At 40.8% G+C, this 24,316-nt stretch overlaps 1 protein-coding gene and 1 pseudogene across 2 annotated transcripts; both read right to left on the reverse strand.

The window, feature by feature from the left end:
• Positions 1 to 1,805: 1,805 nt before the first annotated feature.
• LOC147460963 (uncharacterized) lies at positions 1,806 to 3,064 on the reverse strand (annotated as a pseudogene).
• Positions 3,065 to 19,261: 16,197 nt separating this feature from the next.
• On the reverse strand, positions 19,262 to 21,490 carry LOC147460964 (universal stress protein PHOS34-like). Of its 2 annotated transcripts, none has more exons than XM_086508628.1 (4): positions 21,177 to 21,490; positions 20,022 to 20,125; positions 19,723 to 19,841; positions 19,262 to 19,590 (listed from the first exon to the last, which is right to left on the reverse strand). In XM_086508628.1, exons 1-4 carry the CDS (start codon positions 21,391 to 21,393, stop codon positions 19,512 to 19,514), a joined length of 519 nt encoding a protein of 172 aa, XP_086364754.1. In that variant the 5' UTR covers positions 21,394 to 21,490; the 3' UTR covers positions 19,262 to 19,511. The 2 variants fall into 2 exon arrangements, with proteins under 2 accessions (XP_086364754.1, XP_086364753.1); XM_086508627.1 differs by having other exon boundaries at positions 20,022 to 20,140.
• Positions 21,491 to 24,316: the final 2,826 nt, after the last annotated feature.

Consider the following 24,316-nt stretch of genomic DNA (forward strand, 5'->3'; position numbering starts at 1 on the left):
CCATTTATGCTCACAAAGGTCCCTGATTTCAAGCAATATTGTGATGGACAAGACATACTTGTTGGCCATTCCAAACCTCTTCAATTTAGTATGCAAGATGAGACACCCATGATGCAATATAAGACACACTAGGTGTATCAAATTGGAGTGGAAGTATTCGACTTTGGAAAACTGACATAGAAGAAAATCCAATGCTACCACATGGAGATCCACCTTTGGTACCAATGGAAGAGTCTGTCAAGGCCCGTGAAGAAGTGATTTCAGGGTTGAAGAATTATATTAAGTTTTGGAAAAATTTAGGAAATGGTTCAAGTGTGCCACGATATTATAGGCGCGTGATAGATTACTGGACTAAGGTAATTGACAAGCTTGGAAGATCAATCATATTAGAGGGAGTCTTGTACGAATAATTTTTTCCAAAAATGCAAGAATCTCGTCATGAACAATGCACCACAATGAGCTTACAACAAGGAGCCGAAAGATTCCTAGGTATTGAAGAGCTAAATGATCATTTTAGTGGTCCTCAACGAGCTAGACCAAGGGAAGAGTTTGACCCTCTATCTGATGTGCACCAAGGTGACTTTGTTATGCTACTTCCAAGTGACATGGATATCTATCCAGTTTGGCTTGCAATGTCTTTATCAAACATTGAAAAGTTATGATTCAATATTGGGTACCTTGTGCAAGAAAGAGTGGGATGACAGATACTCAAGGTTACACTAATTGTTGGAAGGGTTTTTGGGCTGTCAACTATAAGGACCCGCAAGTGTGGGAATCTGTAGATGCGATTGTTTGGTCTTGGAGACCCAACAAAGAAGGTCCATTTTCAAGGATTAATATTCCAGAAAGGCATACTCTAAAAGCTAAAACTGGCCTTGCTCGTGCACATCATCAACCACACTTGGGTCAAAGTTTCGACATGGTATCCAATTTGGAGTAGATTACATGGAGCTTCTATTGTTACTATAATGGTTGTAAAAAGACCTTTGATTGTAGTTATATTTATTTCTTTTATTTTGTTACTAGTATTTATTCAAATTCATGCTTTGTGCATCCTCAAATTTTGGTGTTTATCAACACCACAATTGTTTAAGATTTCACTCTACCCCATTAGCAAGTATATCAGCATTTTTCCCACTTTAAATGGAAAATTTCCAAATTACATGAATTTAGTCAATTTGGAGATCCCCATAATGAGGGATTTTTACCATGATACCTAATATGGTCTTATATCTTTACCGAAGAGAGAACACATCTTTTACCAACAATAATGAGTTCACAATTGATTTGAAGCTTCTACATAATTGCAAAGGCTAAGCCACTCCAAAAGAAAACCATGTCAAAGACTTTGATGTCTCCATGAAATCCACATTACGAAGATCCACACTTCCATGCCAATAATGAACATTACATATAATCTATTAAGCAAAGTATTTGACAGCTGCAATATCCTACTCTAGGAATTCAAGGCTTTCCATTGACCATGTTGTGACCAGTGACGTCCTAAATTGAAAACCCTCATTTGCAAGATGGCTTGGTTTTGTTTGTCAACGACGACTAGCAAAATAGGCTACCAAGATAGTCGCACGCAGTGCTACCCATGCAGCAAATAAGGAAACTTTGGACACTAGAGACTGCGCCATTACTGCAAAGAGATTCCCTACTGCTAGAAAAGACCCAGGCTAATGGAGAACCCTCTCTCTCTCAATTTGCATAAACTAGTGAATTAGAAGTCCCTCAAAACAGCATGCGGTGCCGCGTGCTGATTTTGGGGAGGTTTGTGTTTCCTTCAGGCTAGCTGGCGATCAGTCTAGGAGGACCGTGTGGTGGCGGCAATAGCCCTCCAAGGCTCTCACCTGGAAGAGCAGAGTTGGCCGCATTGGCTCTAGGAGCAGCTCTACAAGTGTATCCACCATAGTGTTGTCCGTTTTGGGATCTTTGATGAGAAATGGGTATTGCTTATCCACTGCCAACTTTGTCTTACTCATTCCGTCCTCCCACGCCCTCACCAACCTCTCTATGCTCTTGAGAGCCAATTTTGCATCCTTTCCTGCACCATATTATATCCTCCCTTGCAATGCCCAAAAGAGCACCATTGCACCTACAACTCTATCCTCCTCTCCTCCACTGACAAGCCCGACAGATTTGCTACTGCTAATTGCTTCTACATCATCACTATGCCGTGCTGCTCATTATATAAATGCTAATCAAATCCTTGTTCATCAAAGGAGGCCAGATGTTGCGCTTGTAATCACCTATAAGCTTTGTGAATGCAAACTCCAGGATGTCCATCCGCGGGGGCAGTCCCATCTTCAACGCTATCTTGTAGACCTCATCTTGGAAGAAAATGAGGCTATCCTCCTGGGGAGGCTTTTGGGAGAAGCAGGCTGCCAGACTACTGACATCGGTGCTTCAGTGGGGGCGCAAGTGCGGAATGGGGTGAAATATAGAGGAAAGGAAAACAAAGATAGAATTGTAGACGATGATTATGTAGAAAATAAGACGTGCAGGAGGAAGATTAATCCTAGGGCCCATTGCTACACCAGGAGTGGTTTCTGAGAGGACACAACGGCCATATTGAGAGGCCAAGACAAGGCAAACGCAGGTGGAGATGAGGCTCGTAGTGACGAGGAATAATTAGATGAGGGACTGATCGGCCAGGAGGTCGAGACGCATGCAGAGCATGGGAGCCTTGGTGATCATTGAACTTGAAGTCATCGGAGCGTGCGCGCTGAAGGTATGAATAATGAAGAGGCACATGCCCGCAGATAGCAAGAGGGCGTTGATGAGGTAGAAATCCACGAGGAGACGAGCAGAAGAGAATCCACCAAGCAGCAGTGCTGCAGCACCACAGTGGCCAAGGCAGCTAGGAGAGGGTGTAGCTGTGGCCCAAAAGAGTGATCTAAAAAGTCCCTCAAAACACCACGCGGCGCCGCGGGCTGATTTTGGGGGGTTTTAATTTTTGTGTTTGCTTCAACCTAGGCTAACTCGCATGCTCCAGAAATGACTCCTGCAATGCCAGCTTGGTCTCGTCACACCATGGTCTCGTCACACCAATTATCATACAAAGTACACCAGTTCCTTGCCACCACGGATATGTTTAGGAGCGAGGAGCAGACATCGGATCGGAAAATAGAGACCCCTTTTTAGCTCTCGTTCGTTGCACAAAACAAGACCTGTTTAATTCATTATTTCAACATGGCATGGTGACATAGGAGCACGGAGATCACACCTCTCGTGCAGAGTGAAAATCCCCCATTGTCGGTAGAGCATTAAGAGACGATGATGTCTACGCTCCGAAGTAGCAACAAAGGCACCAACGATGCAACAAGATAGACAGGGGCCCCAAAGTTGATTCACTCTACATAGTGGCCCTTCTTAAGGTAGCGCACCAAACAACTTGCAGGGAATTGTGAGCCCACCTTTACAATCGTCTCGACGCCGCCTTCTTGCCTCACACACCTTCTTCGTCTCCATTGCAGGTTGCATCATTAAAGAGGGGATAATTAATTTTAATCTCTCTCTCTCTCTCTCTCTCTCTCTCTCTCTCTCTCTCTCTCCGCGCGCTTTGCTAGGTCTATCCCTTGTCACACAGTCCATCCCAATCGAGTCATACTGCCCACAATCCTCAAGCCACACCCCAATATTTTGGCTACCTTCACCAAGCCAAACAAAAGACTAGTTTGAGATTTTAATGACATTGCCTGCCTGCATGTTGATGTCTGATGTGGATGGACTAGCTAGTAGCACATCCAACATGGAACCTAGTTGCTATCAAGCCTACAGTTTTAAAGCTTAAGAAGGGTCACTAGGCAAGGTGTATTGGCTTTGCGGCCCCTGTCTATCTTGCCGTAGTTTTATAATACCTAGTTGTTGTCAAGGTTCTTGAGCTTGCTAGTAATGCGGCACATGATAACAAGAAGAATAGGATTATTCCTCATCACATACGAATCGCCATCAGGAATGATGAAGAGCTGGGAAACTTCTACAAGAGTTACCATAGCCAATGGATGGTGGTACCTCTCAATATTCACAAAATCCTTTTACCTAAGAAATCTGTAGAAAAACTTGACAACAGAGAAGTTTTCAAATCTTCAATGTCCCCATCAAAAGACTAGGCCATGACAATATTTCGATTAAAATGTAGGCCATGGTTAGCTTTTAAGATTCTAATTTGTACAAATTTTAAAATGCAAAACACAATTATTTAAAAAAATAGAGAGAGGGAGAAAGAAGGGGAAATTTTTAATGGATGCAAGAAGCAGATGCTATGGTGATGATCTAGCTAACTGTTGATGAACCCTGAACTTCTTCTAAGTTGTTGCTTAGAAACATGCACACGGATGAAATTGACACTACCTCAAGAGACGAAGATTGTCACTATAAGCATGACGACCATGATTGGAATAGGATGTGGATGACTCCACAACAACTAGCCCTGCACCTGAGTGTTTTGAAGACACCCTCACTAAAGATGATCAAGAGCATGAGGTCTTTGTCACAAGAAAATTTCACCAAGGTTGAAGAAAATACTTTATATGTTGCAAAAAAATATGAAGTTGCTTAGCTTTCTACGCTAGTTGGAATTCCATCATTGAATGTATGAATTCAAGCTACTATGTTGATTTTGGAGTCTTGCAATGCTAAGAATCCTTAAGAAGCATCATATTTGTCTCACTAAATTTTCTTCATTCCAAATTATTCTCTTCATGAGTGAGAGAGAGAGAGAGAGAGAGAGAGAGAGAGAGAGAGAGAGAGAGGGAGGGAGAATATAAATCTCTTTCTATGTGAGCAATGCTTAGAGCTACTACCATGGACCCACATGATCCTCAACTTCTTGGAACTTGGTATTATTGTGAATAATAAATTTTGAGTTCAAGACTCATAGGATAGATATTAGATCTCTTCGATGTGTGTGTGTACATGTGTGCTTGTGATAAGAAGAGGAAACTCGATTAACATGTCTATCACCCACGTGTGGTAGATTAGTTATCTCTCACTCCTTTGGAATAATAGAACTTGAGCTCAAGACATTTTAAATAGAACTCTTAGGTCTTTTGGGGGGATTGTTCAACCTACAACATTAAACCTTCTTTTCTCTAGAACCCTTTTTCTATAAGCATAGTATATGAAAGTTGCATTTTTCCATTATTTATGGCCAATCAAAAGTGCACTATTAGAGCAGATTTTGCAAGTCCTCTAGTGTCCCAGAGACACACCCCCACAGAGAGAGAGAGAGAGAGAGAGAGAGAGAGAGAGAGAGAGAGAGAGAGAGAGAGAGAGAGCATCTACAAGTACAAAAAGAAAAGCTTTTCCTTGTGCCTCTAGAGTTGTGTAAATTTAGTTATATGAAATAAATTAGTTTGTGTAATTGTAGAAATTTGCATGTGTCTAAGTGCTGCCAAAGTTTACATAAAGTGTACGGTGTGATGTGAATTATTTTCTGAGATTGGTTGGTTTTGTTCGGCTTCTGTTTTGCTCGAAAACTTTTGCTTGGTATCTGGAACTCCCCAAAATGTGGCTATGCTCTTCACCTCATAATTGACCTAATGTATGAATATGACCTATAAATCTTCTTTCTTGCTTCACCAAAATCATTATGAACAAGTTGTTGGAAAAACATGACATGCACGTTAGGAAAATTATGGACTCTCAAATGAACCCTATAAGGACTTTGACTTTCTCCCTCTTGTCCAAAACGGGCGCATGGTAAAATTTTTACAAATGAAATCAAAACTTGTTGGATCTTTTGGATTTAGAATGTACTGATCGAGATCTATCCATTGATATATAGCATGCCACCAGATTCCTTAAATTCTAGAAGATTTCATTTTTTGATGTGACAACTCCGTCTTATCAATGGAATCTCTCCCCACATTTCAGCTTCTACAAATCAAATCCAAGTTTGTCGGACTTTGGGGATTTAGAACCTACTTTCTAAAATCTTTACAATGATATATTGGTTGATAGGATTTTGACAAAGCGTTTATGTACTTCACCGGGTTTTCCACTTTAGGCAAAAGATCATACCTCCTTATAGGGCCCCTTTGAGAGTCCAAATTTTCCAAATGCTTTAGTGTCTCAGAACACTTGAGTGTCAAATTACAGAACTAATGTTAATGAATGCCTTGTCGTTATCTATGACCTTCATCTTGTGTACAGGTTGTGCCTTCCTATTGGTAGGTGAAGAGCCTAGCATATCAGATCATTGGTGATCTTCACTCTTACTATAGCTCTATCCTTGTTGGTTAAGGTAGCTTATCCATTTTATTGTATGGAGATCATGAGCTCGTGTTCCCTCCGTCCCCCATTGAGGCAATCTAAAACTCATTTGCACCATTAGAAGATGCAATCCAAAATCATCAGAGTAGAGTATTGACAAGGACTTACCTAATGAAGTTATTTAGCAAGCATTGCTCATCATGAATATGTAGAATCAATGGCAATTACAACCACTACATCAACTTGAAAAAGACGATTACCACACATGAATGATATACACACTAAGTTTATATTTCACAAAAGGAACTACCTTCTGAACTTAGCGAAAGAGATTACAAAAACACCTTGTGATCCATGATGATTCTACATACAATTGCCATGATGAATCGGCGTTTTCCATGCCTAAATGTATCAATAGTATCCTAGGAGTGCACTACCCACCACAATATCGACGATTTATGAGCATGATATCAATCATTGTAGAAACTCCCCAAGTTTGGCTTAAGGGTGCATTTGTTAGGGTATAAGCCCAACTTGTCAAGTATGAGCATATGGGAAAAGCCCCTAGCCTACTAGGAATTGATAGATGATGAGTTGGACCAAAAGAAAGAGGGTGCAATGCCACTAACAAACGGATGTAAAGCTAAAATACTTTTTAAGAGGCATGTGTCAATGAAAATCTTGCACTTTGAGTCTACTATCATTGTTTCTATGCTCTACTCAATACTCTTGCTCTAGGTCTAGTATCCTAGCCCTAATTCTAATTTCTCTAACCCTAACCCAAACACTATGGTGAGCAGGTTGTTAGACTCAGGTTGTTGAAAGAAAACATCGTGCTTGGCACTGCCTTGGTTGACATGTTTCCCAAATGTGGTGTACTTCATAGAGCACAAAAGTGCGCAACGAGTCTCCTAACTGCAATGTCGTCTCTTGGAATGCACTAATTGCAGGATATGTCGAACTTGGGCATGGCTAAGACGCTGTATGCTATTTTTGGCAGATGCGAAGTGAGGGTGTCTCTCCAGATGCAATCACATTCGCTTGAATCTTAAAGGAAAACATGACAAGGTGAGGTGAGGTGAGGGGGGGGGGGGGGGGTTTCTACGATGAGACGTCTGAAGCTCCGGCTCTACAATGGGGGAACAAAAGGCAAGGGTTAGAGTCACGAAGCTCCGGGCTATTTTAGAGCAGATGTAAAGAGAGGGCATCTCTCTAAACACAATCACGTACACTTGCACCTTGAAGGCATGTGGCATTACACATGAATTCACGATGATATTGTTAGACTTGGATTGTTCAAAGACAATGTTGTGCTTAGCATCGTCTTGGTCGACATGTATCAATAAGTGGGGTGCACTTCATAAAGCACAAAATGTGCACGAGGACCCTCCTAACCGGGATGTCGTCTCTTGGAGTGCACTAATCGCGGGATATGTCCAACTGGGCAAGGCCAAGAAGCTCTGTGCTACTTTCGACAGATATGAGGGTGTCTCTCCAGATGAAATCACATTTGCTTGCATCTTGAAGGCAAACATGGCATGGAGAAGGGGTGTCACAAGTAGCTTGATCCAGCCGTGTTCCCTGCAAGCCGGTGACACAAGCGGATAGCACGCGCACAAAGAGAGAGAGACAGGCCGTCGAAGGCGATCGGCCATGCTGCCGCCGAAGGCGATGATGTTCTACTAGTGTGACTTATTTTTCCCATGTAGAAATGTTTCCTAGCATCTAACAAATGTAAGGACACTTGAAACTTCACACATATACAAAGACATTAGGAAAATTTTGGACTCTCAAATGGGTCCTATAAGGACTTTGACTTTCTCCCTCTTATCCAAAACGGACACACAGTAAAATATATTTTTACAAACGAAATCAAAACTTGTCAGACATTTTGGATGTAGAATGTACTCATTGAGATCTATCCATTGATATATAGCATGTCATCAGATTCCTTATGTTCTAAAAGATTCTTTTTTTGATGTGAAAACTCCGTCTTATAAATGAAATCTCTCCCCACATTTCAGCTTTAGTGGGGAGGCCATAACTTCTACAAATCAACTCTAAATTTGTCAGATTTTTCAAACTTAGAACCTATTTTCTAAGTTCTTTCCAATGATATGTTGGTTGATATTGTTTTGACAAAGCGTTTATGTACTTCACCGGGTTGTCCACTTTGGACAAGAGAGGCAAACTCAAACCTCCTTATAGGGTCCCTTTGAGAGTCCATATTTTCCCTAATGGTATTGAATTTTTTGCTAAAATCTTGAAAGGACACTTTTATGTCCCGTTATGTTACCAATTTTTATTTTTATTTTTTGTGTAAAACTTACAATAGTGAGTGGATTATATTGAAAAGTTACACATTCTTGCCATGCTCATGGCGAGCCATGACCGATTGTAGATACATTGACTAATGGGGGAGCCACCCCACAACTATGGATGAGCCCATACTTTCACCTTTGCATGTCCATTAATGAAGCACCCTGGGTCCTTTTCCACTCCTCTGAGTTCCTTTGCTTTCCAATGGTGATGATCGTTACCCTGCTTTTTTGCAATATCTCCGTGGGCTTAGCTAATTCCAAGAAGTTCTCGAAGATCCGATAGTTTTTTGCCTTCCAAATGTGTTTAAAGTAGCAATACCTTACAATTTGTGTAGTAATGAGCAGTGTATGGATCTTAAACACCTTTACTCCCAAGAATAGATCGTTCTTAAAAAATCATATTCTCCAAGTCTTTTGGACCTATTTGCAGATCTTGCCTGCTAGACCACAGATCGTCGGACATTCCTTGAAAAGGTGAGAGAGGTCTTCACAAGCCGTTCTACATTGTGAGCATCTATCTACATCGATTCCCTAGCAAGGAAATTTACTCCAGTAGGCATGGATCCCCATAGCACCTTCCATAAGGAGACCTTCATCCCAAGAGGCCATTGAGGGTGCCATATGTTCTTCACGACCTTGGTCAATTTTTGCCCACTGCCTGTTGAGCAGGGAGAACCAATCTTAAGAAGTCATAAGGGTGAGATATACATCCTTAGTTTGTGGTGTTAAGAAATGTATGTTAATAGACCAATGCCAAGCTTTCCACTCGAACTTGGATTCATAGTCCGACAAATACCACCCATTAAGTCGTTCTAGCGCTCTACTGATCAACAATCTTTCAGACCCACTAAGGCTAAACTCGAAGCCTTGTTGATCTGCTCCTTTGCAAAACAGCTTCTGTGTAGTCCCACAATTGTCCTATACGTCTAATACCTCTATTACTAACCTTTATGGCATCTTCCCTCCAGAATGGGGTAAGAAGGATGCCTCCGGCTTTGGAGAGCCAAGGGGACCATTGAGATATAGAGTTGTGGAAGTACCTTGAAATCTCTCCCCATTCCAAAGTCTATGTTGCTCTGTTGCATTTTTGAGTAAGCTCGCCTATCGTACCCCCAAGTCTCAAGATGGCCCATTGCGGGGCCAACAACTTGTCGTGCATCTCGAGCCCTTTCCACTGGCCGCCCTTGCGAGCGTATTCTTGATCTGTCCATCATATCCTTGGCATAATAGCCCATGCCTGGTCTTGCTTAGCAAGGGCTACCACAAACTTGGCATATTGATCATTTGCGTGGGTGCTAGGGTTAAGGATCCCAAGCCCGCCTTGCTCCTTAGGCCTAGCAACCATGTCCATTTTTCCCACTGCCAGGGTGCTGCGTCTTTAGTGTTGTTCTTCCATAGAAATCTCTTTACTGGTTTCAAAAACTCTTTCCAATTGCATTTAGCTAGCTTAAGTAGAGGACCATTGAAGGCTATATAGGGCAGTATTAAAAAAAATGATAATCTTCACTCTGCTTGCAAAGGGGAGAATCACATACTCCCACCTTTGCATCTTGATGTTGACCTTCTCCATAACCCACAAGAATCTCTCCTTATGGGTAACATCCACCCCCCAAAGGGGCTCCCAAGTGCTGGAATATTTTTCCTTTTGACACAATCCCCGTGGTCCACATAGACAGGTCAAATGAGTCGTTCTCGGAGAGAGAAATCAATCTCGATTTTTTAATACTACGCTTAGACGTTGAGGCTAAGCCAAACATTTGCACAATTTCTAGAGCTTTCTAGTTACCAAATTAATCTTAAAGGCTCGTTACAAAGATTTTGGAGGCCTTCTAACATTGTTTCTGCAACTGTGAAAATTCTAGATTCAAGCAAAAATACATTGTAAGAGCACCTACACAAAATGAGTTTGAAAACTCGCAACGAAAAAATTGTTGCTTTCTCACGTTGGTTTGTTTTAAAGTAAAAGAAAGTCGGAGCTCCCAATTACAAACGAAATGATGTGGAACGAACAAGAGCCCTTACATTCACCCACCATTGCGTTTTGAAAGGCCTGTCAAAGAGCGCTTCGACCAGACGCAGTGATGGAGTAATAGTTTGAGAAAGTTTAGGAGGCTGGGCGGCTTCCAAAGTAGGAGCCACAGATCTTGAGGCGGGGAGGGCGCATGGCTGCCACAATATGGGCTACCTATTCCTCGATTGTACTCGTTCTCGGCTTCACGGAGCTGCCAATCACTGGAGTACTCGGGAAGGCCGTGCATGACAGAACCCATGAGAGAGAGAGAGAGAGAGAGAGAGAGAGAGAGACGCTCGTTTTAAGTGTGCGTATGTGTGTGTCCGCGCGCCGAGACGAGAGAGAGAAGAGAGGCGAGAGCTAGGCTACTGCATGCTAGCTTCCGGAGACACTTGTTTAAGAGCGTGTGTGTGTGTGTGTGTGCGCGCGCGTTTTTTTGTGCCGAGAGAGGACTCAGAGGGAAGCCATGGTTTTTAAGGGAAGAACAACGTTCCACCAAATATTATTCCATCCTTTTAACTTTACTCTTCTCCCTTTCCTTTTGCTTTTTTTTTCCGTCACTGTGCGCCGATCTTGTAGACTTTTAGTTTCATTGCACCACCCTTTCAACCAAAGTCTTTTCCCGGTGGGTTATCCTCAATATTGGTGGGCTATCCTCCACAATACTTGGAAGGGGTCTTAATGACCCCAAGGCAGTGGGATCAACTATGGAAGTTGAAGTGCATAAATCTCGAGACAGAGGAATGACCCCAAAAAAGTCAATGGTTGACGACGAACTAAGTTTCGAATCCACTATCTCGAGCATGGGAGCCTGTTGAGCTAACCGCGCATGCACGGGTGATTTGTTACAACTTAATAAAGTGATCTACATCTTGTTAAGAATGTAGATCGAACTAGCTAGGGTGGATGAAAGAGAAACATAGTGCAAGTGTGTGAGTCTCTGTGTGTGTAAGAAGAATTATCACTCAAGTGAATTAGGTTCCAAGATAGAATTAGATTGACTCATAAACACAATCTTGAGTATTAACTTAGTTTAACACAAACTCACCATAGACAAGCATATAGTGCAAAATAGAGTCATGTTTATTCATTCATGAAATGAGCTTCAAGTAGCTCTACATCTTTGCTCTTTGCTCCATAGCATGTGGGATAATTCCACTCTTCTTTCCTTGACTCACATTTTAAGACAAAGCTCACACTTTACAATCGTCCCCTTGAGGTTTGGACTATGATCAAGTACTGAAGATGCAATATCCACACATGATGATAAGTCGGTATCCACACAGAATGGTAATATCCACACAGACTGACAAAATCTACACAGGAAAATAAAAGTCCTCCCTTACAAATAGAGAGGCCGCATTTTCAAAATGGGTCTTCATAAAAGACAAGGTTGTTCTCACCTTCATCTTTTTTGTCTTCTACCATGTGAGTTGATTCTTTGATAGGTCTCTTCTTTTTGTGGCTTTTGCTGCTGCTTCTACTGCTGCTGCTTTCTCCAATGCTACTGCCTCCATTTGAGTAGCATCGAGAGGGAGGGTGTCCCGTCTTATAGCATTTGTTGCAAGGTTTATTTGTGTAGCAGTCTTTCGCTACGTGTCCCATTCTTCCACATTCATAAAACTTTCTTCCGGTTGATGATATTGATGGCGAATATCTTCCCCTTGAGGATGTTGTGATAAAAACATCTCCTGACGAGGTTAATGATCCTTTTTGCTTTCTTTCTTCTGCATGGATTGAGTTTATGACATCTTGGAAAGGTGGAGCCGGTTCTTTTTCTTCAAGAATTGTGACTAAGTGGTCATAAAAAGGTGAAAGTTCACTTAATAGTACGGCCACTTTGTCGTCTTCTGGTACTTCGACCTGGATGTAAGTGAGCTGCGTGGCAATGCTCTTATGCCTATTTACTAGGCTAACAATGTCCTCCCCTTCAATCATGGTGATCTTGTAAAGTTGTCTTTTGAGACTAACTTTATTTCTTTTGGGTGTGGCTCCAAAATTACTTTCTAGGACATGCCTGGCATCATGTGCATGCTTACATTCGTCTATGAAATGCACATAGTTGTCATGCAAGGAGGTGATGATCATTCGCAATGCTTCTTCGTCTTTGACTAAATTCTATGCTATTGCTATGAGTGTAGTTGCCCTGGTGTGTACTCCATCGGGTTCGACTTGTTGCTCTAAGGTAGTACTGATGACAGACCATAAACATTTTTTCATAAGGTATCTTCTTAATTTCGTTTGCCACATGTGTGAAACACCTCCCTGTTGAATTTTTCTATTCACTTTTCCCCCATTGTGCTAATAGAGGGGTCTTAGCTTAGGAGACTCTCCTAGCCAGTGTCTACCTCTTTACACGGGCACAAGTTCCCATTTTGGAGTTGATAAAAAATCTATTTGCAAATTATTGTACTTGGTTGCAAATCTTTAGGGTTCATTGCGAGAGAGAGAGAGAGAGAGAGAGAGAGAGAGAGAGAGAGAGAGAGATAGTTTTCTTCCTTTATGAATCTCCTCTTCACTGGGGTGAATCCCCTCTTCACAAAGAAGTAATGTCCTGTGCTTTGCTTTGATGCTTGTTTGATGGCCACCTTTGAAGGCCTTCGGAAAGCATTCTAAACTTTCCTTTTTTTGATTCCTTTGAAGTTCGAGAGAAGTAGCATTCCCTTATGGCTTGAGGTATTGCATTAGGCGGGAGTAAGCACTCAGAGCTTGAGGTATTTCCAATGGGTAGTGGGATCAAGGGCCAAGTTGGATTCGGCAGCGGGGAAAACGGACAGCACTTCCGGGAAGTCGGGGGCAGCGGGTAGGGTCTCCGAGCAGCTGGGTCAGGCCGAGCATGCGCAGGTAGGCGTGGACAGATCTCCGGGCAGCGGGCAATGACCAGTCGATCGTGAACGGAGGTGATATTCAAGACTACAGTCGGCAATGCTTTGACTACGCGCCAGACGGTCGACGAAGTTGAAAACCAACCGGTGGAAGCCCCGTCCGGTGGCGGACCCAAAAAGCCAATAAATTGCAGTTGACCACTGGCCTGAGATCCGCCGTGGGCGCCCAAAAGTTGTGTGTGTGTGTGTGTGGCCCCTCAAAACAAGTGTCGACCCTTATTTATAGGGTGTTCCCACCTTGGTAGGGCTAGCTTTGAACACCTTTTGGGGCTTCTTTTCTACAAGGTTTTGGGGGGCATTAAAGGCCTTTTACACACACACAATTGGGCCTTGATTCTGCAAGAAAAACCATAGATTGAGGGTGTGTAGGAGAGCAAAATTGAGCAAGCTGAATAGGCAAAAGAAATGCAATTTTGACATGGATAGGCTTGACGAGAAGCTCTCAAATGGGATTATACATACACACACCAATGGTGAATGCCAATTTTGCTAAATAAGAAATATATTTTGAATGCAAAATGCAAGTTCCTAATGGCTAAATCAATGTACTCTAATGCTAATTAGGCTTCCAATTGGCCAGTGAGTTAGTGGCCCAAGAGTCTTTAGCTCAAGAACATGCTCATGCTAGCCAATGGAATACTAATTAGGCATGCGTTATGTAATAGAAGAGCAAAACTAATGGATCTAGCTATTGATGATTAATGAATGCTAATTGTACAAACACTCAGATGAATAATAGCAAACCTAGCTAGCATAACCGTTGCTCTGATACCAATTGTTAAGAATGGGATCGTGCTAGCTAGGGTGGATGAAAGAGAAACATAGTGCAAGTGTGTGAGTGTGTGTGTAAGCAAGATTATCACTTTAGTGAATTAGGTTCCAAGATAGAATTAGCTCGGACTCATAAACACAATCTTGAGTATTGACTTAGCTTAGCACAAGCTCACCATAGACAAGCATGTAGTGCAAAATAGAGTTGTGTTTATTCATTCATGAAATGAGCTTTAAATAGCTCTATAGCCTTGCTCCACAGCATGGGGGATAATTCCACTCTTCTTTCCTTGAGTCACACTTTAGGACAAAGCTCACACTTTACACATCCCCCCCCCCCCCCGCCATGTCCTTGTTTACTTTTCTGTCCCTGCTTACTTTTCACATCTTTGTTTACGTTTTCTCATCTGACGTCTGTGCACGCCTTTGATTTTGTGCCTGGAATTCTCAACTGTCAATCTCACCTCTTTTCCTTCATTTAACTGGAACCATAATGACAGTACCAACGGAATGTTGAAACATTTTGGTTTCTTCCTACAACAAGTCTTAACTACAAAAAAAGTCGCAGAGAGAGAGAGAGAGAGAGAGAGAGAGAGAGAGAGAGAGAGAGAGAGGAGACTCGTAAAGAAGCTTGTCTTATTCTCTTGTCTCGTTTGTAAGAAATTTTTTGCCATGGTCTATAGGTATTTTAAGGCTAAGTTTAGATGGGTAATGACAAAGGGGGTGAAAGGGAAGTGCTCTCTTCATGGAGCCTGCTCATTACAGAAAACGAGAAGAAGAGGGCATCTTCGGATCCACAAAAAATTTGGGCGAGCCCCCTCCCCCCCCCCTCGGACACGCACCTCTATCGTACGCTTTTGCAACGTGAGTCGTGGGCTGCACTGCTCGAGCACCAGAGGTCCATCTCTCATTGGCTAGAGCCTACTAGAGCTTTGTCTATGATCGTTGATGTCTTTGCCCTATGTGAATGATGTTAGAGGAGGGAGGTTTTGAAATATCCTTCTGTTGCCGAGCTCATCTAAACTCGCCCTAAAGCAAAGTGCGAATGAAGCTAAATGAAGCCCTTTAATTAAGGGATCTATTCTCTAATAAGAAAGGCACACAAATATGCCTTCTTTCTTTTTTCTCTACGGCATGGCATGCCAAAAGTCGCAAATCGCAAATATGGTTAGTGTACCTCTAAAAACTTCCTTTTTGAAGCAAGTCTTAGTGAAGAAGAGAGTTAGGCATATATTTGACACTGATTGAAATTTTTTGTTGATGTTTTAGTTTATAAAAGAGTCCTTTCATTTTTTTCTGCAGAACTCACAATTGTGAGTGATTGTATTATAAAGTCACCAATAGATTACAATTCAGCCTCAAGCTCAAGCCGAGCCTTGCGAGATAGAGGGTTACAACCGATTTTAGTCACAAGTACCTAGGAGCTATCGCACAGGGCACGGCCGGATGGCGTGGGATACCCTAAGCCAATCATCCGAGCTATACCTTTTACTTACCACATATATTAACTCCTTGCTTTCTTCTTGTACAAACTCTTAGAAGCTAGCCATCGAGAGTCCTTCCATTTAAAAACCTCATATGGAGTCAAGGGGTTTAATGTTGACACCATCCTTGCTTGGAAAAAACGTACGTTCATTCTACCGTCAATTTTCAAAATACTATTATCTTCAAAAACTTGGGAAACTTCAATTTGAAAAATTTCAAGGACAATTTGACTATAGTTGGAGGTTTTTAATACAAACTTTTCTTGATTTTTGGAGATTTTCTCACTACTTAAAATGTAGAAGTAAATTTTAAAATTGATTAATTCCAAATATTAGAATTAAAGGAGAAATTAAGCGTAAAAAACTTTGAAATCTATTCAATATACCAATAATGCTCCTACATTAACCTTTTGAACCTTCAAGCTGTGCTATTTGAAGTTGAAACACACTACTTTTGGTGTTAATGGCAACAGTGGGTTTGCTCTTTAAACACTTGCCTAACCACATTTCCTCCCTAGTGCATATTAAAAACACTTGGTTTTGATGCCAACAATAGGTCTGCTCTCGAAACGCTTGCCTAACCACATTTCCTCCCTAGCGAACATAAAAACAAACAAACAATGCATCGGAAAACCTTCTTTAGAGGTGATTCGACTAAATTTGAACGTTTCTCACTATTTTTAACATCTCTAACTCCACTTGCGAGATAATTCTTAAACCATTTTATTGTTGGTATTGTTGTAAACATGGGGGATTTCTTTGATCAAGGAGCATTGCTGCCTTGCTCATGCAAAAGCTCAAGATGTAGTCAAATAGATAAACCAAAGTGTTGAAGAATTGTCTCAACCAACAATTTTGAGACAACAATTTTCTTATTCAAAATTCCACAATTGGCGGATCGTGTTTTGAAAAATAATGTAAGAGTTGAAGAAAATAAAGCTTTATTCTAAAAGTTGTCTGGATTGGAAAATGAAGTTTAAATAACAATAATATTTTGTTATGTACATCAAGTTGCATAGGTCACACGTTCAGCAAGGTAGGTGATAATTTGCTTATTTCTATTTAGTGTTACTTTGTATTTTATATTTTGCATTACAAGACACCAATCCAACTACAAGTCACATGCTTGAAAGTGGCGTGAAATACAAAGATTATATTTTCTCACATGATTAAAACTTTCAATCACTACTCGAGAAAAACATGATTAAATCACTTTGGCACTTAAAAACAAAAAATTAAAAATAAGGTCCTCCATTATGTATACATTTTGACCAGAGCATTGTCTAGCATTCCTTGTTTTGTAACCTTAGACTAGCTATTTCTTAGATTTCTTGCATGTCACTTTTCTTTCAAGATGCATGCACAAGTAGGTGTTGCGTCTAAAGCAAGGCCTCGAGTTTACATCTATGCGCTGGTAATAATAGTCTCGAAGTTTAATCCCAGAGCTGTGATATGCATACCGTGCAACATGAAGCCGGATGAAGAAAAACTGAATCATCTTATTTGTTTCTCAACAAAATAGATAAAACCGTTGACTTGAAAATGCATTTAGAAAAAGCATAGGCAAATGAAGGCAAAAAATCTTACTTCACTGAAGCTTTAAAGGAAGTCAACTTCAAACAATCACAACAAGGGTAAGCCATTACAAAGACCTTACCCTAGAATCCAGACTCCACAAGACAACTTACAAAAGCTTATTTCTAATGTAAGCTATTACTCAAATGTGAAAATGTAAGCAAGATACGCCCTTTGGATGGACTCAAATACTCACAACGATGCATGTATGTGAGAATGATTGAGGGCCATGGCTTACTTTGTTTGATATGCAAATGGTATAGTTTGTTTCTATCGAACTACTTGGATAAGCTGATACCACTTTCGATTGAGAAGAAAATAAGCTTCATTAAGGGTAGAAGATTTAGCTTCATAACCATAGAATAGAGGTATGGCCACAAACTTGTAGCATTGTGGTGGTTTCATCTAAAGAGTGTGTAACAAAGATTAAGCTTTGAACTATTTTTCATATAGGCAATGAGAATGCACCGCCCCCTATGCAATCACTTTTGCGCGTGTGCTTGATGCATGTAATCAATTGCATCTAGTGGATGAAGGCCAGATGTATTTGACAAAAGGAGTTATTGCTAATCTCATACCCTTTTCTTGAGCTTGCAGATTTAGTGCCAAGAGAATGGGAGAGTTCTTGAAGGCAATGAACTAGGTCCCTAAAAAAGCGACGTTCCATTATTTGGGAAAATACAAATGTATACTACCTATTCCTTGGAAGAATTTCAAGTATACCACCCGCCCAAAGGAACATATTCAATGTTTATTCAAAAGGGAATGAATGTTTTGGAAATAAGTTATACATGCAAAACATATGACCCTTTCCCAAGGAATTTTAAAAAGGTTCATGATCCGACACCAATAACAAAAAGTGAATATCGTGGTTTGGATAAGATCACTGGAAGAACACGCAGCTACATCTCACATGATCATGGGAGGAGATGAGATCTATGGTAGGATGATTGACTACCGCAAATCTCGAGCAAATCAAACTTGGGAAAAACGCAATTTAAATTTGACAATTGCACATTCATTTCACAGATTCCGTATTTCTTATAAATGAATTGTCTAGCCTTCTGTTTGACTGAATAAAGAACAAAACCTTCTGATTCCTCCATAAAGAGCAAACACCAGAGAGTATGCTATGGCTAAACTACCCCCTTTTTTGAGTTAATCAATTGCCTGCTTTTGAAGACATATAGAATGAATAGAAAACACTGAAAACTAAGCTATGGCTTTGTTTATCTGGTTCCCACATGGCTCCTGCAGGAGTCTCTTGGAAATCTTTCCCTATTCCATCGGAGACCCGTCAACAGTACTCTGCATCAACGCCAGCCAAAATGGCAAACAGTCTTTGCTGGTTAATGAGAGCACCACTAGCTGAGCAAAAGCAGGCCATAACAACATGCAATGCATTGACAACTAACGTTCAGGTCGTCAGCACGCTTTTCAAGCATTTTCTGATCTCACAAAAAAAAAAAGACATTGCAATGCAGCAAATCCTGGCACTCAAGTCCGAGGATTGAGGGGCAACCCTAGCATACAAATCTAGACGGTGCAAAAGTGGTACCCAACAAATTCGGCATGCTTGTTTAACTGAACTAATTTTTCATATTAGCACTATTTCTCTCAAATTACAGGTGAAATTTCGCAAACACTGATTTTCCTGGAAAACCATTCCACGGCATAATGTCTCCTCGAGGAAAGCTTAACCTGTGTGATGCAATAATTGACAGCAGCACTATCAATTCACAGAAACAAGATTCAAAGACGAACAATGTAATTTAGGAGATCAATCCCACGAGACCTTTCGAGAGATTTAGCATATGCTAACATATTTACAATTCACACCTCATATCATTAAAGTAACAAAAGAAATCAGTGCATGCTAATCTGCTCATGCGATCGCACAGTGCGCACATAATACTCATACAGCTAATTATTGTTCAAAAGTCTCTTAAGAAGTTATATATACATGAAGATTTTCACTTTTTGCGGTCCGTATTGGAAGGTAAACTACATAACATTTAAATCTTCGCTGTGTGCACGACAGCTGCAACAGTGAAGCAAAGCAGCCAATTCACATATACAATGCTCAGCAGTTCAAAAAGGCCCAATCAACAGCAAAAATAGTCCCAAACTGAAGCCTCAAACAAAAATAGACATGGATCTTCAAACAAAACAATCGGGCTTTTTATTGCGCAAACAAAGAGCTAAACTCTTATCCCCAATGAAAATCCTCAGCCCACATACTCTAGGAGGGCTTCTTCACAATGACCACGGGGCACTTGGCGTTGTGCGCGCAGTAATCGCTCACACTCCCAAGAAACGCCCTGCAAAAACATAAATAATAACACAGTAAGCGTGAGCAGGCTTGATCTAAGTTGGACAAGTGCAACACCAGTGTTTATCATGAGTTATACTGCAAGTAGAATACACTCTTACGTCTGACAAGACAAACATACCTCTTTATGGCCCCATAGCCATGACTTCCAACAACCAAGTAGTCGGTGTGAAGTTTCTCAACGGCTTCACAAATAGCATCCCTGGGATCGCCAAGCGCAACCATTGTTTCTGATTCCAACTGCAAGGCGGGAAAACAGTAATGCAAAACCGCATTAAATGATCATTCAAAGAATATGAGTTGCCTATAATTGCATGAATTGACCAGAAAAAAGTTAGGTTTTTGAACACAAGTGGTAAGCAAAATGTCAACCACCTAAAGAGGCTCCGAGTAACATTTACAGCTGAGAGGGGAACTTACGTGCTTTTCGTCACATAAAGTTTTCCCACGAAGTAACACTTTTTTGGAAATTTCTTCCTGATGCTTCTTTACAGAGTCAATTATCTCGGGTGTGATGTAAAACCCTGCAGGAGGATGGCCTTTAGTGGAAAAGAAAGGAAACCGCAATCAGATAAGTTCTCTGAACCCAAAACAACATTGAATTAGATATCATTTATCGCTTTTTGGTATGTGCGTATACACAAAAACATGCACATGCATGTTGATAACCGTGGACGTCCCGCATACATATATCCACATGTGACACGAGACCAACATCCACTAGCACACATAGATAAACATACATCCACTTGCACACATGCACAACCACAGCATACATGTATGTAAACAAGACCAACCCACTTGCTCGTGCGCACACATACACACCCACACACACTTACAAACATACATCTATGAACATGAGACCAACATCCACTTGCACACATACACAAACACACATACATCTATGCACATGAGACCAACATCCACTTACACATATACACATACACCACTTTGCACATACACACAGACGCATACGTCTATGCATATGAGACCAAACTCCACTTGTACACATACAGAAATATATCCACTTGCACATACACACAAACACATACATCTATACACAGAAGACCAACATCCAATTGCACACATACGCAAACGTGTATGTGCGCGCGCACACACACACACATCTATGCACATGAGTCCACTTGCACACATATACATACAACAACATACATGTATCTGGATGGGACCAAATCCACTTCCACACATAGACATACACAAACAATCTTGCACACAAACACAAACATGGCATATATGTATGCACACATGAGCTGCATCCACTTGCACAGATACACAAACACATTCATATGGGCTTAATCACAATAAAAAATAGATGTATACGGACGGAGACACATATCATTATACACATACACATGCACCTTGCTTATTCCCAATCATCTCTAGGCATACACATACAAATATACATGTCTACATAGCCATTTGACCATGGAACATTCACATACGTGCACATCATGCATAACGCAAATTTCAAAATGCACGAGACGAGCATCACAAGCGCGTGGCTACATTCTATTCCTCCCCGAGAAGAACTACGACATGATTGAAGAAGCATACCAGGACCAGCAGGTCCAACAAAAACTTGCGGATGTGTCTGAACGTGCAGCAGCACGATGAGGTCAGACGAGCGGCGGTGTCCAGGGGTGCCTGGGACAATGAGATTGTCAAGAACCCAAGAGAGCGCATACATGCTTTCATCGCTCTCGTCTATTGCCACCAGTACTTTGCGACGCTGTGGATGTGCAGCACCGTCATCACCTCCACGGTCAGCCATGATCAGCTGTCGTTTGTGGAGTCTGTTGTGCGTGCGCGCGTGTTTATGTTTGTGGGTGTGTGTACAGTGTGTGTGTGTGTGTGTGTGTTGGGGGGGGGGGGGGGGGGGGGGGGGGGGGGGGAGAGAGAGAGAGAGAGAGAGATCCTCGTGCTTTGCTGCAGGGCACTTACGTGGCGGCCGCTGGTTTTAAGCCCATCGATTTCCCTTTCCGTGAGTAAAGTTGAATCGAGATTTTAGAGGGCAGCCACATACATGCCAATCAATCTCACTAAGCACCTAGAGGGCCGACCAAACTCAAAGATAATAAGATGATGATATCATCATCATTACTATCCATTTCTTTTTTACAACACATTGTTCGTCAAATTAGTTAACCATGTAAGTATAATGCATAATCAATATGACAATAGAGCATAGACAAGTTCATCATAGAGAATGATAGTATAGGAAGATCCTTTGACAGGGACGAGGAATATGGCAAAGATCCAAGGACTGTTAGACAAAACTATGGTTCTAGGCATAAATATTTTGGTGCAAATATTTACAATAACGATACTAATGGGCACAAGGATCTTTATCTCTCTCTTTATTCTTACAAAATCCCAATGATACGCTTTACAAAATTGCTACCATAACATAAACCAGATCCTCCTTAAGGAACGACATAAAACTCAGGGAATCCGGGTATATAACTCACCATGAATAACCTGCCAGAGTAGTAGTTAAAAATATTTGGTAAAGTATCCACCTTTGGCCAAAGGTCAAAGTAGTCGATATAATAGCGCAAACTAGGTATTCTCATTTACAATCTGAAATGTTGTCTGATTAAAATAACACATGATAACCAACTTTTAGTTGAAGCTTGTAGATGCCGAATAGAACCCCCTCCCTACTATGTCTGTTGATTGCTATCTTTGTTCTTGGAATACAGGTACAACTATGTACACAAATATCTACTATACGCACAAAAATTGTTCCCTCATCACTATTTGCACGAGTCATCAGCTCAATAATGTACAGTTATACCCATTCGCAATGATATAATGGTATTAAATTTTCACTTTGATTGCTATACGATTATCTTAAATGTTGCATCATATGGTATAGTGATAATGAAATTGTTGTTGCATATTACTCGACTTTTCTCCATTCATTTGTTTTTGCATCACATCCCTCCTAACATTTCTTATACTTCTGGGTAGACGACTAATATACCAAAGGGTACTTACTTCTAAACCAAATTTTGATACCAAAAACTTTAAGAGACCTATTTTTAGCCTATCCTAAAAGATCGTCATTACATATCTATGTATTTCATAATGAGTTCAATTAGACTTTATAAATTAGCTTCATGCATTCACCCTTACACCTTTTCACCAAGTATAAGGTCATAAAATCATATATAACTAGATTCTCAAAATTGAGCACTTAGTTTAGTTTTTCATTGGACTAGTACCACTTTTAACACAAGACCGATATCCGCCGATGGTTGCTCCAGTTTTGCAAACCATTCAGCAAATTTAAAAACAACATTCATTATCTATTTGTGTGTACTCAAATTTGCCAACTTCCATTCTTTTTTACTAGCATCAATTTTATCATTAACAGACTTTCAAATGTCAATGTATTTAGTACCCGGTTGAATTGTTGTTGAATTTAACAAGAAATCACCTTTAGTACTTTGTCTTTGAGTAACACTTTTGCTTTAAACGCTAACTACAATGCTAGGTATGAAAGTTCTCCATGCATTTTGATAACATACAACTAGCAAGATCATTTTATATTATCATTTATGAGTAAAATCTTTCTCTATGCATCTTTACACCCAGATGCCATATATCATACGCCACCCAAGTGCTTATTTCACCTCCTTCTTATCTTAAGATCTCCAAATTTCCCACATTCCTTTACAACACCTTTTTATACGACAATCCTCCAGTTTAATATGAGTTGGTAAATTAATGCTCATCAATTTAATTTCTTTTAAGTGACTCTCTTTGCAGATATTTTCATGAGACTGTACCTAACCAATTTTGCAACAACAAATATTTTGTAGAGCACTTTTAGAATACAAAGCTCTTTTACTTGTTTACATTGTGTTATAAACTACAAACTCAATTATTTCTAACATCATTGCTTGTACTTACATCGATTGACATCTCTACTGAGACGATTTGTTATACAACCACTCACATGAGCTAAGTTGATTTGGAATGGTCGTCAACATTGGTACTTGCTTCAGCATTCCAACCTACTCTAATTTGGTACCAAACAAGTAGTAAACATTTCATTTTTTCAATAGCTTGTCTAGTCCATTGATCACGTGCACACATATTCGTCAATTTAGATAGTGTGTAAATGCTCATCCTGGTGTAGATTTTCCAATTTAGGCAACATCAGTTACACGTGCGGATCCGGCCAAGTATCTTGAGAAGATTCGTCAATTTTTTATTTATTCACAAACAACTAGACATACTGCTAGTTTAAACAAAATGAATTACTTCTAAAGATATCCCCTCCCTCCCCTTCCAATGACAACACTCTCCCCCCCTTCCTCCCTTCATGATCACGCTCTATCGGACTCTTGCGTTGTGCTTCACTCAACTTGATGATGCCTCGTCTGTTTTGTCTGCAGCTACTGCCCACAACCTCCATCCATGCCCCCTTGTTCGTGCTCGCAGATTGTTGTTGTAGCATAGACATTATGTCATATGGAAACTCCATCCGCATAGGTCCTCTGCCCTTTCATTGCGACCATCTCATTCCAACCTCGTTAGCCTCAGGAAAGGAAGGAAATCTCTGCACCTCTGCTCTATCTCTCTCTCTCATGCGTACGCAGACAATAGTCAGTTTGCCTGTTGAGTCTCGACCTTCTTTGTTCTTCTACTTATATGCATGCATGAATATTTAGCAACGAGGAACC

The sequence above is a fragment of the Adiantum capillus-veneris genome, chromosome 3, assembly GCF_014529385.1.
Source record: "Adiantum capillus-veneris isolate H3 chromosome 3, ASM1452938v2, whole genome shotgun sequence".
NCBI classification, from domain to species: Eukaryota; Viridiplantae; Streptophyta; class Polypodiopsida; order Polypodiales; family Pteridaceae; genus Adiantum; species Adiantum capillus-veneris.

Excerpts from the sequence above, each read along its gene's own strand:
- LOC147460964 (XM_086508627.1), bottom strand. The coding sequence starts at position 21,393 with ATGGCTGACCGTGGAGGTGATGACGGTGCTGCACATCCACAGCGTCGC. Across the intron at positions 20,141-21,176 it reads TGTTGGACCTGCTGGTCCTG|GCCATCCTCCTGCAGGGTTT; the intron begins GTATGCTTCTTC and ends TTTCCACTAAAG. Across the intron at positions 19,591-19,722 it reads GGCTATGGGGCCATAAAGAG|GGCGTTTCTTGGGAGTGTGA; the intron begins GTATGTTTGTCT and ends ATGTTTTTGCAG.